Source organism: Coffea eugenioides, chromosome 6 (genome assembly GCF_003713205.1).
Source record: "Coffea eugenioides isolate CCC68of chromosome 6, Ceug_1.0, whole genome shotgun sequence".
NCBI lineage: Eukaryota > Viridiplantae > Streptophyta > Magnoliopsida > Gentianales > Rubiaceae > Coffea > Coffea eugenioides.
The window spans coordinates 18588203-18610999 of NC_040040.1; the positions used below are offsets into that span (position 1 = coordinate 18588203).

At 34.5% G+C, this 22797-nt stretch overlaps 1 protein-coding gene across 1 annotated transcript; it reads right to left on the minus strand.

Annotated features, from left to right (window-relative positions):
- Nucleotides 1-922: 922 nt before the first annotated feature.
- LOC113774922 (insulin-degrading enzyme-like 1, peroxisomal) lies at nucleotides 923-21438 on the minus strand. Its single transcript, XM_027319580.1, has 26 exons — nucleotides 21209-21438; nucleotides 20944-21019; nucleotides 18371-18438; nucleotides 16697-16788; nucleotides 16532-16605; nucleotides 16383-16426; nucleotides 16207-16258; nucleotides 15193-15315; nucleotides 14994-15106; nucleotides 14145-14307; nucleotides 13512-13604; nucleotides 10188-10273; nucleotides 9187-9273; nucleotides 7330-7430; nucleotides 6299-6401; nucleotides 6092-6187; nucleotides 5831-6020; nucleotides 5512-5573; nucleotides 5044-5148; nucleotides 4003-4204; nucleotides 3702-3910; nucleotides 3329-3453; nucleotides 3182-3233; nucleotides 3006-3092; nucleotides 1680-1802; nucleotides 923-1364 (listed from the first exon to the last, which is right to left on the minus strand). The coding sequence occupies exons 1-26, from the start codon at nucleotides 21329-21331 to the stop codon at nucleotides 1113-1115; spliced, it is 2901 nt and encodes a 966-aa protein (XP_027175381.1). The 5' UTR covers nucleotides 21332-21438; the 3' UTR covers nucleotides 923-1112.
- Nucleotides 21439-22797: the final 1359 nt, after the last annotated feature.

The window sequence follows — 22797 nt, forward strand, 5'->3', positions numbered from 1 at the left end:
ACAAGACCAGACACTTCAGTTTGTTTAATTGGCTTGTTTCTACCGCTCTTTTTTTCTTTTCAGTTGATGTATTAATGTAGGTGAACGGTCAGTGTATTGACGGACAAAATTGCCTCTGTGGTTTGCCACGTGTAATGCTAATTTCAGAAATTAAGAGCCATTACTGACGAAATGGGCACAGGTGGACTGATTAAGTTATTTAGTGGTCAATCATTAACAAAAAATAGTTCGATGACCAAAACATAATCCTGAAAAAAGTTTAATAGCCGCCCAGGTTTTTTGCCCTATTATAAACTAAATAAATAGATAAATACATTTAAATTTTTAAAATTACACATTTATCCAATATAAATCCAAACATCATTGAACTATGTATCCAAAAAATATATTTAAAAGTACTTGAACACTTAATAAGTGCTTTTATTAAAAGTTCTATTAGGTAAAGTACTTTTCAATAAACCATTTCAACCCCAAATAGACCCTTAGTCAATAATTTGACCATATCCTTCAAAATGGTATCTAGCAAATAGCCATAGATGCTTAAATTTTCTAAGAGAAGGAAAGTTAATTAATATAGCCCAAATTTAGAATAAACCAAACAGGATAACGGGCAAGTGAATGACTTCGTAGCGTAACAAGTGATGTGGAAAATCTAACATGCAGGCAGCTCAAACTTTACAGTTGACAGATGAGCTTTTAGCCTTATTATGATAAATTGATCCGTTTGTGATGCAATTTGTTTCGAGTCACTTTTTTTAAAAAAAAAATTTTTTAGGATGAGAATTCAAACTTTCAAGAAAAAAAGGGTAAGGGAGAATTTGAAAGTCGAATTAGGTGAGATCACCTAATTGAAATCTCTAGTAAGCTGGATTTGGGGACTATTCGAGTCACATTTTGAACTCGTCTATGGGCCTGCAAGTGGTTGAAGCAGAACCGAAAGTTACTGGAACTCGAATTGCCTAAAACTCGTATATAGTTGCAATTGGTGCAGGTTTTGTGAAATGGAATTAGAACATTTCTTCAACTTCAGATCTCCCTTTTCTCTTTTTGGTGAGCCACTCAAAGATTGCAAACAACCTTTAGTTTACTCATTCGGTAGTAACATGAAATTTTTAAGCTTTCATGTGGCCCAAGCCTCCTTTAAACGACCCATAAAGAGGGCGAGACCTCCTGAAGCTGCAGATATCCTCAATCTGGAGGAATTCTGGTGCAACAAGCTCACTTTTATCTGCTTCATACTCGGACAAATGTGAGTTTCCGTAGACAAACACACTTACTGCTTTCTTTCTAGGGGCACCGACTTTTATACGTTCATTAAAGAAATCAATGAATTGCTCTTGCGTCAGCTGCTTCAGTGCTGCAACCTGTTGTAGCAAAGATGAAATACCATCAAGAATGCGCTTTGAAAGTAGAATAGCATTGGAAGCAATGTCTTATTCTCAACTAGCGTGTTTCTGCTGGATTATTCTAACCGAATTCAAGTTAGGTTTTACATTACACAATTCTCAAGTAACAAAAACTAGAGCAGAATTGACTGCCAATCATGAGGAATAGCCCAACTAGGAAAAACTTCAAAACGTTAAATTCACATTGTCAGAATGCTCAAGTCAAAATAGGAATCAACATACATTTATGGAAACAAACTATAGCATCCTCATTGTAATGTGTAAGAATAGTACCTCGTGTTCAATCCTATCAAATTTGAGGGTACCACTGGCAATTTCGCACCAGTAGAATGCAGATTCCTCGTGTAAGTTCTTGAACTTCTCAAGCTTCATTTCTATGAGTGCATTGACATTGCTCTGCACAAGACAAGAGACATCAAAGTTGCTTCTTAATGCAATAGATGTAAACAATGGACATGGCCCACTTGGTAAATAATTCTTCGAGTAATTCAATCAAAAGCAAGATACTACAGACAAATGAGCTAACATGTAGTTCATCACTCAATGGGGCATGTGATGTAGCACTTGTCTGACAATTTTTAACTGTATTCTCAACCGGACAAAGTTTTTCTGACCACCACTCCAGGTAAATTGCAATTTTAACACGGAACCAATTGAGGATGGCTGTACTGGAAGATAGAAGGCTGGATGCATTAAATAGTATTAATTTAACTGGATAGTGAAAGAACATGTGTCAATTTGGTGTCTACTATCCACGGGATTGAGATTAGACTAAGCCAAAAATTTTCATGCTTTAACAATTGCATGCACCTATATAGCTTCAACAATTCAGATGTGAGGAATAGAAAAATTGGTAGTAAGTAGCTATCTGATCATTAATTGGATAGTGAATTCTGCTTATGCACTAATCCAGAACATACTACCCCTGCTCATACATAAATTCATTGTTTGCTAGGCAAACAATGAATGAAGTAGATGCAACCAAAGAATGAGAAAGGCAAGGTAACAGCTCAGGAAATACTATGTGACAATATTAAACCCCTTAGGAGTCCTGCACACTCTCACCCCTTAAAGCAATGCATTAACATGTACAGAAATTAGATTATGTTTGCAACTAAAGCTCTAATTTTATAAACAACAGCTAGTTGAATTGCTCCTTGACAATCACACCAAACAACAAAGGTAAAGAAAAGAGATTTAAAGCAGCAAATGAAATAATTCAAGAAGCAGATAATGAATGCGTCTAAGCAGGATCAAAAAAATAAAATAAAATAATGCATAGCACCTTGAACAGATAAATGATCAAATACACAGGCTTCATTGTTTATATGAAAAAATTTGACAACTTTTCTCCAAATTCCATCTGATTACGTATGTCATACACTCTGCTTTTTCAATAGTGGTAATGTGAAAGTTTATAATCCACAGCTAGACATCTTATCATCCTTACATTATCAGCAATTTTGGTGGGTAAACACAATTAGTCCTCTAAAGTAGCTCTTCACCTGTGAGCTCTAATAGAGATTTGTTGCAGGTAGTGCAGCGTTACAATGACTAAGTTGTGATAAAAATTACTTAGATGTGCCCAGATGAGCTCACCTTGAATTCATGGCTGGACATTTCATATAATTTATTTTCAAACATCTTCAGAAAAGCTTTTGTTCTTGAATCAAGATGCCTGGGTCCCTGTAAATTTCAGAGAACTATGTTTAACAGTAAAACCACAAAATACTTTTTCTTCTCGATTTAATAGGGGGTAAAAGTTGTTATATGACCTTGATAGTGGATTGAACAATAAATTGCACTCCATATACACCAGAGAAGTTCCTAAATGGATGTGAAAAAGCAACGTAGAACTTTTAGAAAATATAACCAATTTGTGGAGAGATATGAGCTCTAATGAAACAAAAGTTTTGACGTACCGTAGTGCAAGTGAAGTAATATAACCAAGTTGCTCAACAGTCCTGAGCTGATGGAAAGCAGGTTGCTTTGCGATTAAAGCAAAAAGCTGGAGCATTATGTTCATCACTGAATCATCTTGATGCACCTATTCCACAATTTTGATTCAAATATATAAATAAGTCCGCATATCAATGTATAATCAGTGTGCATATCTATCTATATGCCTTTATATAATTGTTGCAAGTGTCAAAATGCATGTCTAATGTGAAATTTGTAGTCATATTAGAGAGACTTAAACTATAAAACGAATTTCTTAACAAAATTGCTTTATTGGAGCAGGCTTAAAGTTTCATGAACTTTATATTTGTTGCAATTCCCCTATCAAACCTGTACCTGGATATAATGGACAAGGGCAGAATTTTCATCACTTGGATTTAGGCCCTCAGTAGCATAACAATAATTTATACCCTTTTTTAGCTTAACAACTCTGTGTGTCAGATGCTGAGATGTGAACAGAGCGTCAGATATAGGCCGAGTACCACTGAAGAAAATATCTTCTGTATACTGGACCATTTTTTCTGCTTCAGTTGGTTCCAGATTTCCTGAGAAGGATAGAAGTGAGATGGAAATTTTGATTGGCTGAAGCAGCCAAGAGTTGCAACCAGAATAATAGTTTACTGAAAGAATAAAAAACCTGCTATAAAGCATTCTAAAAAGACCCTGGATAGCATCAGAGGATAAAATTGCACAAGATCATCAGCTTCAAGATGATGAAGAACTTCAAGTTCATCTTTCCAAGGAAATGTTGGGTATTGTAGAGCTAATGAACAGTAGTATTTAGCCAGCTGATATGGCTGTTGGAATTTTAAGTTTTGGTAATCCTTGATGAGCAATTCCTATGAGAATGAAAAGAAAATTTGAAAGAATATACTTTCCATTAGTAAGTCATTACTAGGAGCATCTTCAGGACACATATCTGGTTAATCATTAACTACCAAGGTAAACCAAAGCCAAAATCTCAAATATTAATTTTTTTTAATCTAGGGTACTCCTTTGAGACTTACATCTTGAAGTGGTCCAAGATCAATTAAGAAGTTATGCCAAAGCAAGAAAGTGGTAAAAAATAATTCAGCTTGCAACATTTTAATCTGAGTTTTTGCCAAACATTTAAACCAAACTGATCCAGAAAAGGACAAATAAAAGTATTCATGTATAGGAGTGTTACATTGAGGTTAAAAAGTTATCTATATCTTCTAATTAGATTCTATCACAAAACAAAATATCTCATTCAAATGACCTCTAATAAAAATATTATCACAAAATCTCCTTAACATTTTAGCTGAGTACCACTTATAAACCCAAAAACTTTTGTGCTCTTCCGTTTGACCAATATCAAATAAAACTACTATTAGATGCTGCACCATTGTATACATCAATCATTTAAAGTGAGTTTCAGCATCCCATCGAAGTTTTCAGAGGGACAGTCTGCTCCCCTTTATTCTGTTAATTCTCTTGATAATTCCCACGATCATATGCAACAATCTTAAGTAGCAGCAATATAAGTACAAAGAACCTATCAGGTTTTACTTCGAACAGTTAAAGAACATAGAAAATCTTTGAAGCAACAAATGTTAATTGCACTCTTGCCATTGTTTTATATCCCAAAGAAAAACCAAGAAGACTAAAAAACAGAAGTTGATATTGTTCTGCAGTTCATGGTAATTATCAAACTCACCTTCATTACAGAGAATCTATCAGGTTTTACTTCAAATTTAGCTATTCCTTCTATGATTGTTTCCAGTAAGATCCTCATTTTGTGGTTATATCCAACCAAAGTCACCTGAGAAGGAAGAAAAGAATGGAATAAAAATGAACAAAATGTTTTGTAAGTTTATGCCTACACTAAGGGAACAAAAACAAGTAAAACTGCATGGAGAAGCTGCTAAACAAAATTTGATTCCAGTTCAGAAAGCTTTCAAGCTTCCTAGATGAAATTACGACATTCACCAGCCCCCCTGCATTTGCAGCTATTCCAGAGAATGAAATTCCTTTTCTGTTTGTTAGCATAGAGACTAACTTTAGTTTGTCTACGTGCAATAGTCTCCCAGAAAGAAGTAAAAATTGTCACTTTCACGAAAAATATTTGTTGACAAGACCAAGGCATTTAAAACTAATGTAACATAGACAAGAAGTGTTTATTTACCTGAAAACCTTCATAATAGTTGGAAACTCCATAGTAAAGACCAGCAACATCAGCATAATAAGCTGAAAGATAAATGCAGAAAAATGAATTTGCTAAGGAAGATAATGTATGTAAAAGGCATATGCCCTTTTTGTTTCTTTGTTGTTGCATAGTAAACTGAAAGACAGTGAGTAAATAAATACTGTAGTTCCTCTAAGAAGGTATCTACATATAAAGGCATATTTTTCCTGGTTTTTGTTTGGAGATTGATATATCGTTATACCTAAGACACCTTAATACTGCATCACCACAGGAAAACTACACAATCGTGAAGACTTACCATATTCATTCAAGTAGTCCATTACCAAACGTGAAAAAAGGCACGTAAGAACTACTGATTCAGGAGAAACTCTTGAATGTGGACAGTTGAAATCTATCTTGATATATGCCTTTGGAAAGCAAAATGCTGTGTCAGGCTTATACCATAACCTTGAATATCGTGATTTCCTCAATAGGAGTGGAACACCTGCCTGTTGCAATAAGACAGACATATCAGACAATTACAACGAAAAAAATACCAAACTATGCTAAAAATTGATACCTTATCTAGTATATTTTTCAGAGACAGATCAGAAGGGATGAACATATTTGGAGCTGGCAGTTGCAATTGTTTCTCACAAACACTTTCCTTCCATTGCTGAAAACAGATGTACACGAACCTTGAAAGATCATTTTCGTTTTAGGCTTTATAAAGGATCTAAATCTTGAGAAAACAGGAAGTCTTCTATCACACAGCACCAACACTTACCTGAATCTGACTACTGGTTATTTTCTCCACAGAAAATGAGGTTCCATACCAGGGTTCAGACATGTCAGTATTCCCTTCAAATTTTTTAGATGCCCAGAAAATTCTGCAGCAAAAATATACTGTAAGCTTCAAAAGTTTATTCAAGAAAGTTTATTCAAGAATAACAATATGTTGAATACAGTAAGACGGCCCTCATATGCATCGAACGTGCAACCAGTAACTACATAGAATGGCCATAAGAAAGTTGAAAATACAATATTTTCCATCAATTTGTGATAATTTAAAGGCCGAACAGCGAGATAATCCTGATTGATACTTGAGGGTCAAATAAGAAGGTTTACTGAAAGGTTGGCCAATATCAAGAGGAGGAATGGGAATTCAGGTGGAGTGTTTTTCTCCAAATCTCTTAAGATTTTTATGGTTTAGTTTGTTATTCAAAAGAGTCAAATTATAGGAGGATTTCTGTAGAATCGGGTCCTAATACGAAGAAAAAAATGCACTAAAGAAGGAAAGTGACAATAAGATCCTAGGAACAAAGCCTCATAGGAAGTCTCTTCAAATGATCTTTAGATCTTCCCATAACTATTAGGTTGACTAACTGAAGACACTTCAGGAGCCATTCCAGGAGTATTAAGCATTACCAACTCCCATCCATCCTACGGATCATGATTGACGATTTTGGATTACAATGTTGTACGAGAATCAACTGAAGAACATGGCTTGGATTTAATAGAATTTTGGATGTTTAGACCAAGAGATGATATTTACAATGTATGCTGATTTACAGGAATCAAGGTTGTAGTCCTATCACGTATAATAAACACTGGATTTGTATAGAAAAGCATGGATGTGGTGAGAACTAAATTTCTTTTGGGCTTCACTTTCTTGCTAGATTAATCTGAAGTTTAAACTGAAACTGAAGGAAAGATGTTTTGTGTATTGTTCGCAATGAATATGGTTGAAGTAGATTTCCAAGGAAAGAAGAATTTAGTACACCATGAGTTTGTTCTCTATCGAGCAGCAAAACTTACCTTACATTGTTTGAATTGAGCTCATCCAATAGTACTTGAATAATGTCAGAATTAAATTTCTTAGGCAATGCTCCCACCAACCAGTCTTCTGGAGGATATAGCTAACAGAAATTTCTCACAAGACAAATTAATATGGCTGTTCAATAATCAACAGGTAATCATGCATAAGGAAAAGGCAAACTACTAGAGATGCTTAAAGACTTGATGGCGCTAAGAAACAATGAAAATCAATTGATGAGAAGATAAATTCCATGACCAAATTAGAAAGGAAAAACAGAGAGAATGGAAAAACTGGGGCAGAGAAAAATTCTTAAATGGAAACTACAAGCTGTTCCCAAAAAGTTGTTCTTATTTAGAACGACACAGAATGAGTTCACCAGTAAGTCAAAATACCAGCTTATCCCATATTCACCTGAGGAAATAGATTCACATATTACAAGGTCCAATATCCAAATCTTCACACAATGAATAAGGAAGCTTGCACTAAATTAATCTGATACAATGTGTTAATAACCATCAGCTCACCTATAGGCTACAACTAATCAGTGTCGATTACTTCATCCATCCAGAATTTCTCACCAAAAGGCTTATACCTTCCAAGAAATCTTTTCTTGTTTATGCTGCTGCAGTAAGAGCAGAAACATGCACTTTAAATAATGGAACAATAAATATTACCAGGCTGACCAAGGTCAACCTCAAAACTTGTTCGCTGCTGGTAGATTGGGTCAGAAATTCTTTGAACCATAGAAATAAACTATTTGCCGAAATCATCTTGCAACAAGTCCTTGTCATGCAAGCATGTCTAAGTAAGATGCAAGTTGCTTATCCATTTGCCTGGGAAGAGCTCTCTCTCTCTCTCTCTCTCTCTCCCCCTCTCTATCAAATCAGAACTAGTGAGGCTAAAACTGAGATTAGTGAGTCTTGATATGAGTATCATGGTTGGGCATTCACTTACTAAGCTCAACTTCAGTAGACAGACTGCAAGAATTCCTAAAAGATTGACAAATGCCAAACAAAAAAATACCTTAAGACCACCATTTTAACATCCAATTTGACACACTCCTAAATGTTCAAATTGTCCTACATTGAATATGTGAGTAAAATTTCACTTCACATTGGATCCTAGATAGAATACTACCAGTAATTTGGCTTAAACTATTTTAGGGTGGTGCTTAGAGCCTCAAAATTTTCTTGGCTGCCCTTCCAGGTCATTATAATTGGTGTCAAGGTGATAAACCAGCTGGAAATGTGAGATCTAATGCTAGGAAGGCTAATTGCTATAAAGTGCCACCTTTAGAACCATTAAGAACGACCTCTACATTCACATTGCGTAGTTTTCTCTGCAGCTTCATGCTAACTGAAATGAATCCATAGCAAGTTCTTAGGGCTTTAACTAGGGAAGAGCTGGTTTGGTTCATAGTGCCATAAGGTTCAAGTATCCCATGGTGGGTATGCAGATAATGTTTAACTGGTCCATAAGACCTTGGGAGAAGTAATAAGTACAATTCCAATTAATCATCAAAGCCACTGCATTGGGCTGCAAAAGTGGTTTCAATTAGTGCATATCCAGGTGCAAGAAAATTTGACTTATAAGAACTAATTTTCTAGTTCATGTTAACTTGTAAACAAAAAATCTAGGACTGCTAGGTAATAAGACATTTAAACAGTACAAAGTCACCATCGTTTCAGAAAACAATACACTAATAACAGTCTGACTTTAGGGCGAGAACTCCTCCTAATAAAATGAAAGATGGGTTATTTGCAGATATGAAAATTATGAAAGACTGTAGATGCATGAAGAGAATAATAAGTTATTTGCAGATATGAAAATTTCCAGACACAGAATTTCTTGCTTACCCGCATATTAGATGAAACGCCAAGTATGGAATCAATTGGAGGAATTTTGTCTTGATAATGGAAGTGTGTCTCACCCATACATGAAAGCTTCATAGACAATTTCAAAAGGGAAGTCAAAATCTGAGATGCATTATATAGAGTGAAAGCATGCATCAGGAGAAGAGATGTCTGGCCATTCTGCCAAATTTGCAACAACAAAAATTCTGCTACCTTTTTCTTTTCCTTTCTTTGATAAGCCAATTTAGGAACACAAGAAGAAGTTTTCATAACAAACCACACATAATTACTAGAAATAATTCAAGTTCCCCACCATTAAAAAACTAGAGAAATCCTTAACAGTGAACTTTTTAATTACCATCCAAACAATCACCACCAACTCAAATCATTTGAGCAGTATCTCCTGTTATTCAAGTAGTGGAAATTGGCCCAAAATCTTTCATGAAACAAAGAGGAATTAAACACTTCAATTCATGCTAACATTCAACAATCTTGCTTCTTGGATGGTAAACCTGCATATAGAAACCTGGTTGACCTTTCATCTTTCTGTGATCCATAATTTCCATACTGCAATTTACATGTGATACCACCGTACTTACCAATCAAAACAACTAAATACTTGGTGTAATTGTGAAGTGACACCAATGCAGAAGACAACATTGAGGTATTTAACTTTCCAATCTGAAAATCAATAGTTCCTTCCGCATATGACACCAGATGTGATTATCTGATATTTTGCAGGTTGTCTTCTCCAGATATATGATGCTTCATTTGTAGATATTTACATAAGAACATTTCTGGAGAAGTCATACTCAATAAGTTGCTTTTGTGAGCTGGTGTATTTCTTTGTTTCTTTGAGTACTAAAAATGAAATAAAAACATAATATTTTCTTTAGAAATACATCAAATTCTTTTGTCACCAGCAAAGAGACGCACAAGATAGGCCATGTCAATAGTACAAAAATAAAGTTCGCACTTCAATGGTATGAGGTGCAACTATTCACCTCATCAAAGATCCACTTCTGCGCTCCGGATTGCTGAAGGAGGTCAATATATTTGAAAACCAGCCCCACAATCTCCTGATAGTGCTCTGTGATTAGATTTAAAGACGATATCACAACTCAAAACAGAAAATTCTACACAAGTTACACCTATTTTTTCATGTGAAGGAAAATAAACTATTGTGTTAAAAATTTCAATATAAATTTCAAATGCTCAATCCAAGCCCTCTCTGTGAGGACCCGTAATTTTCTTAATTTCTAGGTTTTATTTTCTTTTAATTGCACGTTTTTCCACATTTTCTTTATTCGGAAAATTTTTATGAGTAAATATGATTTTTAAATCATTTTTCTAGTATAAGTTAGTTTATAAGGTTTTAAGAGTGTATACCGGATGTGGGACCCACTAGTGCGGTAAGTTTGATAAAATTCGGCCAATTAGGTTAAGTTGTGTATACCGGGTTTAATTTATCAGGTGTTAAGAAATAATTAGAAATTACCTAAATGGATTATCATTGGAGAGACAAAAGGATAGAGTTGCATTAAATAAGGGTGACAAGTGTCACCTTGTGATTTATTCTTGACTTTGACCATCTTACTTACCTTTACCAATTAATCAAAATTGACCAACAATTCATCACTTTCTTCATCCTCTTGGCCGAACATCTTGGAGAGAAAAGAAAGAAAAACCTTCAACATATTCCTTCCAAAACTTGCTCCAATCTTCAAATCTAACTGATAAAACTTCAAATCACTCCATAGAAACCCTTAGCTAAGTGGTATTGAAGTAGTTGGTGAAGTGGATTGGAAGAAAGTGGTGCTAAGTAGCTTCCTTTCTTGAGGTTGCAAGGTCAGTAGCTAAGGAATTCCATCTTTGGTCTTGATAATGTTAAATTAATGACTTGTGTTGGTTAAAGATGTGATTTGGTGGAAGATTTCTTGACTTTTGGTAGAGATTGGTGAATTTTTATATTTATTCTTGATTTTTCTGTTTTTATATGTTTAATATTTTGTGGCCATGGATGATGGTTTGGAATGGTCTAGAATGGACTCTTAGTGCGTAAATTGTAGCTAATTGCGGAAAATTTTCACTTTGTGCGGAAAATTCCAGATTAGGGTTTTAGTTCTGCCCGGTACTGTTTGGATAGGAAGAAGGCCGAATTAGCCTTAGGTTAAAACATGAAAGTTGTAGGAAATGATGTTTTATAGCTGCCTGTAAAATTTCAGCCCAATCCGACCTCCGTAGCCTGTGAAAAGACAGAATTACCCCTGCTGCCCTGTTTCTGTCAAAAATGATAATCAGCCTCTATAAGTGGTTAGTTTGACCAGGAATATTACTGAATTGATTGTCGATGTCTTCTGAAGAATTATAGCCTTGTATCTTAGCTTTCAAATGACTTTGGAATTACCTGAATCGGAGTTGTGTGTGCTGAGATATGCTTGAATGAATTAGAACTGCTAGTTGAATTTCACAGTGAGCTTCGAACTGGAAAATCTGGGATTGTTTTGGTAAATTTGACCTAGTTAGGGTGAGAACTGGACTAAGTAGTCTCCATCAAAGTTATAGCCCTTTGTCTTAGTTTCGAAACGGTATAACTTGCACTTCAATCCAATAAGCGTAGTTTCAGTTATGTCCGATACGCTAAGTAGCGGTGAATCTGCCTTTTTGGTTTCCTATCTTAAAGCTCATTTCCGGTCATTTTCCTAACTAAATCTTGTACTTGAATGACTTTGAGCCTATTGAACAGCTGTTGTGATGAATTTATATTGCGTATGACTTTGGGATTGATTGAGAAAAATAATGAAACCATAAGTGGCTGGAAAAATAGGTAAATACAGAGGGTATGCTGCCCAAAATTTTAGGGCTACGCGATTCCTTCAATTAAGTTGATCTTAGTAAAAATGAAGGGTTTTGAGGGTTGTTTGTAACCCTAGGACCAACTGTTATCTTTTTACTCAAAAGTCATATTTTTATTCTTCTGTACTAGTACTTAACCTGGAAAGGCGTACGACATGTAGTCGAGCCTCATTTATGCATTCCATTTACTGGGTTTGTGGATGTGCGAACTATAATTGTTTTATCTTGATTATTTTAGGATTTCTTGGCGATTAAAGCCACTCTGGGTAAAAAACTTTTGAAGTATTTGTACTGGAACCGGTGAGTGTACTACTCCCCTTATCTGCTGCTTAACTTGGTTTCTGCCCCTACAATCTGCGATTTAAATGACTGCACTATCTGTTTATTCTGTTTGAGACGATGGTGTACTTTATCACACTCATTCTCTTGTCTGTCTATATGCCTATTTACTGTGTATAATCTGTTAACTGTATCTGAGTCTGTTCGGACGTCGTTTGGAGGCTGGTATCCAACGACCTTTCTGTGGCCTCTGAGCTCAACACCTGTGGCTAGTTACTCAAGTCGGGCCGGCAAGGGTCTGATCGATTAGTTAACGAACCATGGTAGTCTGTTCTGGGAATCTTTGAGTATTGAGACTCTTGATTCCGGTATACTCGAGTATTACCATTACTGTTCCTAAATGGAGTTCGGGCCCGGTAGGGATATGTTTGGTGGACGAAAATTGGTATAAAGTGGGGTCTACGGATATGTTGGTTCTATTTACGTTGACGGAGAGTCAACGGGTTCGGATCAAGTACTACAAATGAAAATCTGGCTCCTGAGAGCCATTTGTATCATTTCCATTTGAATCACTGTGTCTAAATGTTTTCCTTTATATCTGGTATATGTATATGATAGATTAAACGTGAAAGGCCATGATTTTACCCCTATATGATTGGTACCTCATTGAGCGTAAACTCACCCTTTTCTGTTGCCTTTGTTTTCCTTACAGGGGACAAACTTGGAAATCACGATTTTGGAAGAAAAGGGTCAAGCTAGTATATATGTCATGTTGTTGAACTCTTTTGAAAACGAAACCCTAATTGTATTTTGTGTAGTATGAGTACCTCGGATTGCACTGTATGTTAATTTGTTCAAGACTCCAATGTAAATATATGTATAAGTGTTTAACCTTATCTATTAAATGTATTCCATTGAGACCATGATTTTATGGTTTGGTAGGCATGTTCTCACCTTAGTGGTTTCCGATTGTTCGTTTTTTTTGGATCCTATCGCGCGTACTATATTGGGTTTGTGTGAATCGACTCCGTAGTCCTGGCGAGAGCTGGGCAGGCGATCCGCCGAACCCTTTGGTTCGCCTTAGGGTGAGGTGGGGCTGTCACACTCTCCACTCACACTCTCTTCCTTCGGAAAAATGAGGGAATAAAGCAAACTTGTAATTATTTGCTAAAGAAAAGATTAAGAGCACTTACCATGACCAGCATCTGTCAATTCAATGTCTACTTGAAAAAATGCAAATTCATGTGCACAGTCTGATCCCCCAGCCCATAAACTACTTGCCCAACCTGCCAGAGTTGTAACTAGTTATTAAGAAGCCACAATCGGTGGTTATTAAACAAGAATATTACCCCCATAAGATATACTCTAATAATGAGCATCCCCAGAATCATAAGGGTCAAGATACAGAATAATGGTAACCAAATAGTAATAATAATGGATAATGGCATACGTATAGTGCTTGAAATTTTAGCCAGCCACCCCTCCGTGTATAACCAAACTCAGTTAAAAAGAAACTATTGCTCCAAACAGGACGGTGGAAAGGCCATTGCTGATGTTTGGACAAAATTACATAACCTTCATTCCTCACAAGAAATATGTTTTGCTGATCTAGAATTATGATCACATAAAGTATGGGAAGAAAAAAGGGAGCAGATAGTAAATTCTAAAAACGAGCCAATATCGGCACAATATCATTCAACAGCACCTCAAACTTGCAGTGCAAAAGATTTAAATTCTGGAGCATTATCAACTAACATTAACCACTGCCTATCTCAATAAGGTCTGCTTTTGAAGCCTTCAGAGAATTAAGGAGATTAGAAACTCACCCAACTTTTTTAAAATATAAAAAATAGATCCCTCTCCTTCATGGCCAATTAAGTGGCTCAGGTAACCACTTGGAGCCATCTTGTAGTGAAGTGTACCCGGAGTTATTGGCCATGTTACTCGCAACTTGTGGCCTTCTGTTATCGGAACAGCTTTCACAAAAATCTGAATTCAAGGGCATGCCAAAATGACAGCAACAAAGTTATCTCATTAATAAATCAGAAGAGTAGAAGAAAGGAACTTTATAAAATTAACCAATCAAGTTGAAAGTAGATGACAAATATTCATGTAAGTTCCTAAATACAGTACTATTTTCTAACTTAAGCATTTCGAGAATTATAGTATGCTTTTGTTCATAAAAGACTAAATGCAGCTATATCCTCAGCCATGAATATTCTCTTACAGAAAAATGGTCGAGAAAAAAAGGTACTCAAGACATCTTCAAGACTTGTGCAGCTTTAGACATGACAGCTATGCTTGTAGTAGAATACCGATATAGATCTCCATACAGACACAGATTTTCCAATATATGAATACAACATCTATCTTTAGAAAACAATGTCTATTATTGTTTCACTTACATAGTAACATAATTCTGTTAATCAAAGGAAATAAAAGTTTGCACTTAAAATGATGATTCAAAAGAAACTAGCATCTAATAATAGTATATAGCAGTCTTTGATGGAGTAAAATAACGAATTCCAAATTGCCATGAAAGAGAAAAGAAAGAAATAAGGAGAACAAGGATGCCTGACAACAAAATTAATCTATGCTATTTTCTATGATGGCTTTGAGATCAAATATCTGACTTAAAAGTACTAAATGAAGCACGAAGGAAAAAATAATACTACCTGAAGGTATTCTGGTGAGCAAGGCTGGCCAATAAAACGCACATGACTTCTATTAATATTGAGGATTTCCTGGAATTTATTCTCAACAAGCTTTTGGGAGATATCAAGGCTGTCTGCCTCGTAAAAAAACCATAAAAAGATTATGACAACTGTAATTGCAGAGCCGAAGAAACTTAGTATGGTAAAATCTTCATCTCACCTTTTCCATAGAGAACTAGATGCATAATGTTAGCTGAATAATATTCTTTATAGAACTTGAGGAGCTCTTGCCTTGTATCTAGTCCTTTTTCTTTTGGCCGCAACTCTAAAGTATTCCAGTTGCCTACAAGTTTGACGAAAGATAAAGAAAGAACCATATATGACCATAAAAATGTTTTATTCTCAGTCTACTACTTCTCTTCCAGATATTTTCTCAATGATCATGTCACTGAATGTTTGATTGAGTAAAACAAAGAATTAACAATGCCACAACTTTTGAATCACATTATTGACCTATAAAAACTATTCTGGTCTTTATTTTTTTTTCTTTTTTCCGAAATGAAATTGCCTAGTACTTCCATTGCAAGATCCGGAAGACACAGACATGAAAGTGGATTTCTTATCTTCTTGTGGAGCTTGGGACACTGTTTTGACAACTGAAATTTTAGATAAAGACAAAGATTGTTTAGAGGAACATATTAAAATAGGTGTTCCTCAAGCAGACATAATTAGGTCACATACCAAAAGGAAAATTGATTATATGCCTTCTTTTCAAGTTTCTCACATGGTATTCCTTTCACATAACCTAACTGCATCTCCACCTTATATACATATTCTAAAATATCAGTATCTCTCATTTTAATTTTGCTTTCATCTTAAGATGGACCAGATACTCTACTTTTCTATGCTGAACTTCTAGAACTTTTGGTATTTAAATTTCAGCACTATTGAGAGTGATATCAACAATACATACATCTTGAGCAGGAGAATTACAGGTTAAGCCCAATGTTTGTCTGTTAGATTTTCTAAGCAATCTTCAGGAAATGTTAGACACGAAAGATATCAATAAGGAAAGAAGGACGAAGCATCAAAACACAACACCAGAATTAGTGAAATTAAGTTAGCTTAATTTGGTATTTTACAAATCAACGAGATAAAACTTTAACTCCAAGGCATGCCCAAAAATTAGTGGTGCAGAATCAAATTGACAAAAATCATAGATTGGACTCCAAACCTGTGCTGAACTTATGGTAAGGATGATCTTTTGAACTGAGATGCTTTTCCAGCTGCATTAAAATAATTTCAAATAAGTTAGTTCCTTTTGCAATGGAAAAGAAAGCTTAAAAAACAGGCAAAATACTTTTGTGCAATGAAAATAGGACTACCAGGCAAAAAAATACCATAGAATACCTGGCTCATCCTCCAACCATCAGATAGAAGATTCTTTTGGTACTCTGAGGAGGGAGGGAGGGAGAGGAAGGGAGAGAGAGAGAGTCAGCATTATAATTTAGTGTTATGAGCTTGAGAGATATATGAGAGAAAGAAAGGAAGTTGCCAACCTGAATCAACAGCTTTTATTTCCCTTGTTGTAGCATCAGGCGACATCAATGGTTTGATAAAGAACTGTGCAAATCTGAAAAAATAAACCAGACTAAGGCTTCCAAAAGAGACATGCTATGTGAAAAAATCAAGGATACTGATTTGTGGTAAGGAAGGATCCTAACCTGTCCAGAGCTTCTTCAAATGAATCAGGATTGACATCAAAATAGTAGTTGGTATGCTCAGAAGATGTGAAGGCATTTGTGATACCCCCATGCTGGAAAGAAAAAGATAACAATCCCATGAAAATTAAGAATGGTCTCCTATGCTACCAGGTTTTTTATTTGTTTCTTGTTTCTTTTATGCCTTTTGTCCCTCTTTAAGTGTTGCATATCTTTTTTCTTCTCTTTCATAGGGTGTGGCAGACACAGTTTGCAATTCACCCGCTTATCTATAATCTCTTAGAAAAGCAAAACAAAAGCATAATCCAACTACTCCAGAAAAATGAGCATACTCACGTATCTATGCCTAATATTGGCCATAAAGCACAAAGAGAACCAACAAAGCAGAAAATTAGCCATGAGTTTGGCATTCAGTCTTCCTTATTTGATTTTCTTGTCACAAGTAAAAGAAAGTTATGTATTCAAGATGATAACTCATCGGCATTTTAAATGGCTTAGATTTTAAACCAAACATGATATATTAGCCTGCAAATGAACTTCATGGTTCAACCAAATTATGCACAGAAGAGAACAAACCATCATTTCATCTTTGTTCTTATATAATGACAACCAATAGCACATAAACTCTTATTATGGGATGGGGCAGTACTGAAGGTACTTGTAAAGAAACCCTGGTATACTTGAAAATAGATGTTAGTCCTAAGCTCGAATTTTTGTGAATACATTAAGCAATCCTTCACTTCATAAAACTGGTTTCATCCTTTCCCTTAACCAATCTCAGTCCCTATAATTTACCAGCCTTATTAGCTATTGGGCAGATGTCAAGTGAAGACACCTATTTATGAAAAATCAGTTGGAGTTTTCTTCACAGAAACACCACTTTATATGCATTTCTTTGTGAATAAATCATCTACTGACCACTGCACAATACTAGGAAGAAACCACCAAGTTAAGTGCCACTTTAGAGTTAGAATTAACCACTTGGCAACATATAGCAATCACCTTTTCCTTTACGAGTCTGACATGAAGATCACATTCATTGAGCATAAAAAAACCAGCACTACATATTTCTTGCCATCATGTCCATCTACTAGCAATAAGACTCTAATTTCTTACTCTAACTTTTAAATATCCTTAAACTAAAATGCACAGCAACATAAACATAAGAAAGGATAACACACTTATTCTCTTCATGTTCTTGCAGAGAGTTTAGGTCTTTTGAGCATCATTGCCTGTATTTTTCTTCTGCCCTCATTCTAATACCAATAACAACTTTTTTTTTGTTTAATTTTCATAAGTAAAACAGCAATTAAGCCAAAAGCAGTTCATATGACAATGTGCTATTAAAACCATAGTCAGGCAAATTTTCAAGTCTTAAATAACATTTTGCCTTGAAGAGAAACACGGATTGCTGAAATGTTTCGCATCTTGAATTGCTCATCTAGTTATTACAGCAATTTAGTTCCTTCCTTTATTTATTTATAAACCATGGTTCATCTATAAAAGGTTGAAGTACTAAAGATTCATCAGAATGGCATGCTGAACTATCAAGGCCAACTTGTTACAGGGGCTAACTGGATTACTGAACAAAGATAAAGCATATAAAATCAAAAAGAAACCTGAAAGTTAAGTACTTATAGTACAAAAAGAAATCCACATGAGCAATCTGATAAGTACCTCAGTGATGAACTTAGAGTAACTATCTTCCTCTGGATACTTCTCACTCGCATAAAACAGCATATGCTCTGTATTATTACAACACCACAATTCACATTTTACAATAAGCCCACATTATAATCTGAAAAATCTATTTTAATAAACAAAATTTTAAAAAAAAATGGCTTCACAGCATCAACCAGGTTCAGCCCTGCAATCAGGCTTCTTTGACCCAACAAGACACGCAGACACACACACACAGAAGACACTGGGTTCCACTATAGTCACTCCCACAGGAGAGGCCAAAAGATTGAGTAAACCATTTGGTGCGGGGCGTGCGTTTGACGCGCTGATGCGAAATTCACGCTCCGGCTAGTGGCCAGACTATCTTGTTGGAGTGGGCCCGTCGGTAAGCAGGATTAGGCTAAAAATCAAGTGTCTGCATTAGATTGGGCCAATAATGTCGGTCCAGTTCATTTGAACCTCTTATGAGCATTCTGCTGTGTTGGCCCTCTTAATTTACAATCTATACGCAGTTTTGCTCACGCATTACTTTTAAATTCTTAATTGATTTATGTTAATAAGGAACATATTAGTTTACTTCCCTTTTACTTATTATGCAGAAATCCTCTTTTAGTTCTCAAAATTTGCGGATTAGATGTAACCTTTATTTTAATATAAATTACACAAAATTTCAATAAAATAATTATGAAAAAAATAACTCTAGAAAATTAAAATAAGTGTAAGGTTTTACTTTTGATCAAACAAAGTGCATGTAGGTATGCCAATTTTTTATATGTATAAAAAAGTATACAAAATTGCATTCACAAATTATAACGTATATTTATTTTATTATAAAAAGCATGCAAAATAAATAAATAGAGCACATACACAATAGATGCTTTATTTCAGTATTAAATTGAATTTTTTAGATTACCTTACATTTATTTTTTTTTTTAAGTTATCAAAGTTTTTATAATCATTCTGTAGATATTCTTTTAATTTTTATAGAAATTTTCTAAAAGTGCGTTTTCCCTTACTTGATATTTAACTTACAAGACTGTTACCTAATATTTGAGAAAAAATTTGATAAGTATTAATTTTTACCATTAAGACAACTTAATCTTTGCTACTCTGATGAGAGAATGTTCCAAGCAATAATCTCCTTTTGGGATAAAATTTGACAACCAAGGTATAAGTTCTCATTCCTTTGTCAAATCAGCTGGTGAGAGTATATTAATCTAAGCATTAAGCGCTTGCAGACGGTCAACAATTCTTTAATAAAATTAGTTAAGTGGATAAAATATTCAAGAACATACCCACATTATTTTAAGTGTTATCTTTAAATAATTAAATTTGGTCATTTGGTCATGTTAAATTTTCCTGTTAATGATGTATACTAGCCTCACTTCTTGACCATAAGAGTTGCCATCATCATCACTATGATAAGAGTCTTGAATGAGGATCCTCATTAATCAAGTCAATGTTTATTTCTCAAAATTTTACAAAATTATCAAAATTACCAGGGTCATTCAATAATTTATCTCTGTTTTTGCAGGTGTTTTTGAAAAACTTTGCTGTAGCAGAGTTTTTAGAGTATATTTTAGAATATTTTTAGAAAAAATTTTGGGATATTTAAGAGTAGAAAAGTTTCTAAAATATAGTTTGAGATAATTTTTAAAATTTTAAAAAAATTTAAACTAATTTTTAGATTATCTTTTAGAGTACTTTTAAAAAAAATTTATTATATTTGAAAAACTAGTTTTTGAAAAACACTCCAAAAACAGGGAATCCAAACAGAGCACCAATAATGTCACCTAATGTTGGTGATATTTAACTCAGAAAACGAAAAAGAACATGATAAAGGTGAAATATCAAGTCATCAAATGGAGGAATCCATATTTTTGTAGTTGAGTTTTTGTTATATCACTCGTATATAATTCTCAAACGAATCATTATTTTCATATCGTCAACATATAAGCACAAAGCTCATATAATTAAGCTGCTGAAAGGTAATATATTCTTCTCCGTTTAATCATAAATAATTGAAGGAAACCAGAACACAAATTGAGCATTAAAGTTATTAGGCCAAAAAAAAAGGATATAAATGTGAACTCTCGAAGAAACAAAGACATGACATCAAGTAGAATTCTATCAATCAATCAAGACCTTTTTCTTTCATTTTATTCCTGACAAGATAGGGAAGCAACTAGCTAGACTAGAAAATGGCAGTTGGTACCAAAACACCAAAAACCCCAATATTAATGCTATGCTTTTTCAAGACTTAACTAAAGGACGAACACCAAAGTCATGCTCCATATTTTACGTCAAATATAAAATAATGCCACCAAAGTCTTCTTAAAATTAATTACAAACACAGAGAGTCTTTCTTCTTTCTCCTCCGGTTACTATTTTTTTTTTCCCTGGTATTTCTTGTTTTCCTTTTCAATAGCCGACAATTGAATTTTAAGACAAACTTACAAAATCCACGTCAGCATGCAAGAAGGAAAGTGGAATAAAAACTTCCACGTCAAAAAAGTCCTCCGTTAAAAAAAAATAAAAAATAAAAGAAAATGAGGTGAGGAACTTGTTACCTAGAAAATGGGCAAGGCCTTCTAAACCTTCAGGATCGCTGTAATTGCCGACTCCAACATCCATTGAAGCAGCACACTAAATTAAATTCCACCCACAAAACAAAAAAACAAAGAGAAAGATTAAAAAAGAAGAAGAAGAAGAAACTTTAGCATCAATAAAATAATGGAGGAATCCAATTCCCTGTGCAATGAATCAAATTAGCAGAAAATGAAAAAGAAAATAGTAAGAATAAAGGTGGATTTAGATGAAGAAAGACTGCAAAACCTTATCGGTTTCAGGATCACTAATCAGTAGGACTGTCAAAGAATTCTTGAGGATAATCCTTCGGTACTCTCTCTTGTCTGAACGAGCTTTAACTATCTCCAACGTTTTCGTTTCCTCCTCCATTTTTCCTGCGATATTCAACTCTATGCGTAGCTGCAGATAGCTTTTCACGGGGAAGGGAAGGGAAGGCAGAGTCGAAAGAGAATATACTAGTACTTACTAGTTGATTAAGGCATTTCGAGTGGGAATATTACTATTTATAGTTTACTTGAGCCGCCAGAAACAGACAGTAGTCACTACTTGTCTTCATAGAATTTCAAAGGATATGTGCAAAATCTGAAATTGGATATTGGTTTGTTAATTAAATGGGTTATATGTCCTTTGTTGCCCCTAGGCTGCAAGCGAGCCGAGTTGAGTTTTGATTTAATTGAGCCAGAGTTTTGATTTAATTTTAGTGAACTCGAATTCAAACTCGAACTCGACGAGCCGGACAATTTAAAACTCAAGCTCGAACTCAAAAAAAATAAAAAATAATTATTTTATTTTTTAAAAAATAAAATAAATAATATTTTTCTTAATAAATAATAAAATATTAAGAATATATATGTAATTTTACTATTAAAATAAAAAATAAAAATATATATACTTAAAATAAAAAATATATATATACTTAAAATAAAAAATATATATATACTTAAAATAAAAAAATATATATATTTATATACTCGAACTCGCGAGGCAGCTTAATATCTTGAACTCGAGTTCGAGTTTGATTTCGACTCGAGCCAGTTCAAGCTCGATCAATATCGAGCTCGAGTCGAGCTTGACTCAGCGCAGAGCGGCTCTATTCGTTTGCAGCCTTAGTTGTCCCCCAACCTATAGTGCTTTAATTCTTATGCGAGAAAAATAGCACAATTTGTATTAAAAAAAGGGCAAGTAGCGAGAATCGTAAGCAAAGGAAAGTATTGCGCAGGGAGGGAACAAAAATACAAAAGATGTGGATCCGGATCCTTTGCGGCTACAATAGTAGAGGATTTTTTGATGGTCAATATTAATCTAATCGAACTCGAGTTGGGCTCAATTGTTAATTTAAAATTTAAATAAATTTTAATTTAACAGCCAAAGTCAATCCGAATTCGATTGGACCAATTTCAACTGTCAAATCTATTAATCATTCTTTCCAATTGCACTTACAATCACAGAGGATTTAGATCCAAAAACTGTGGGGTTAAGAAGCTGTACTTTTTAGGATAGAGTAGGTACATGTATCGTTGCTGACAAAAAAAAAAAACTGTACTTTTAAATAGAAAAAAAAAATTTAGGATTAGAAAAAGAGTAGCCTCCACTCCACCTTGATTTCCTAAATTATGCAAAATTTGTGTCATACGAACATAATTTCCTTCTTCCTTAAGGTATCTCAAGAAAATGATTTATGTTCAGTGATGCTCCTAGAATATTGAGCTAATATTACAAGTTTCGGGTTCAAATTTGTTATAGCCTAAGCAAGGAATTGGAAGAGAAATGTTGTGATGGTACCCGAGATTGTCGAGGGAAGAAATAAAAAAAAAATTCCAGAAGAAAAGGAAAAA

Excerpts from the sequence above, each read along its gene's own strand:
- LOC113774922 (XM_027319580.1), bottom strand. The coding sequence starts at position 21,331 with ATGGAGGAGGAAACGAAAACGTTGGAGATAGTTAAAGCTCGTTCAGAC. Across the intron at positions 10,274-13,511 it reads ATTGACAGATGCTGGTCATG|AGCACTATCAGGAGATTGTG; the intron begins GTAAGTGCTCTT and ends ATCTAATCACAG. Across the intron at positions 1,803-3,005 it reads TGTCCAGCCATGAATTCAAG|AGCAATGTCAATGCACTCAT; the intron begins GTGAGCTCATCT and ends TGTCTTGTGCAG.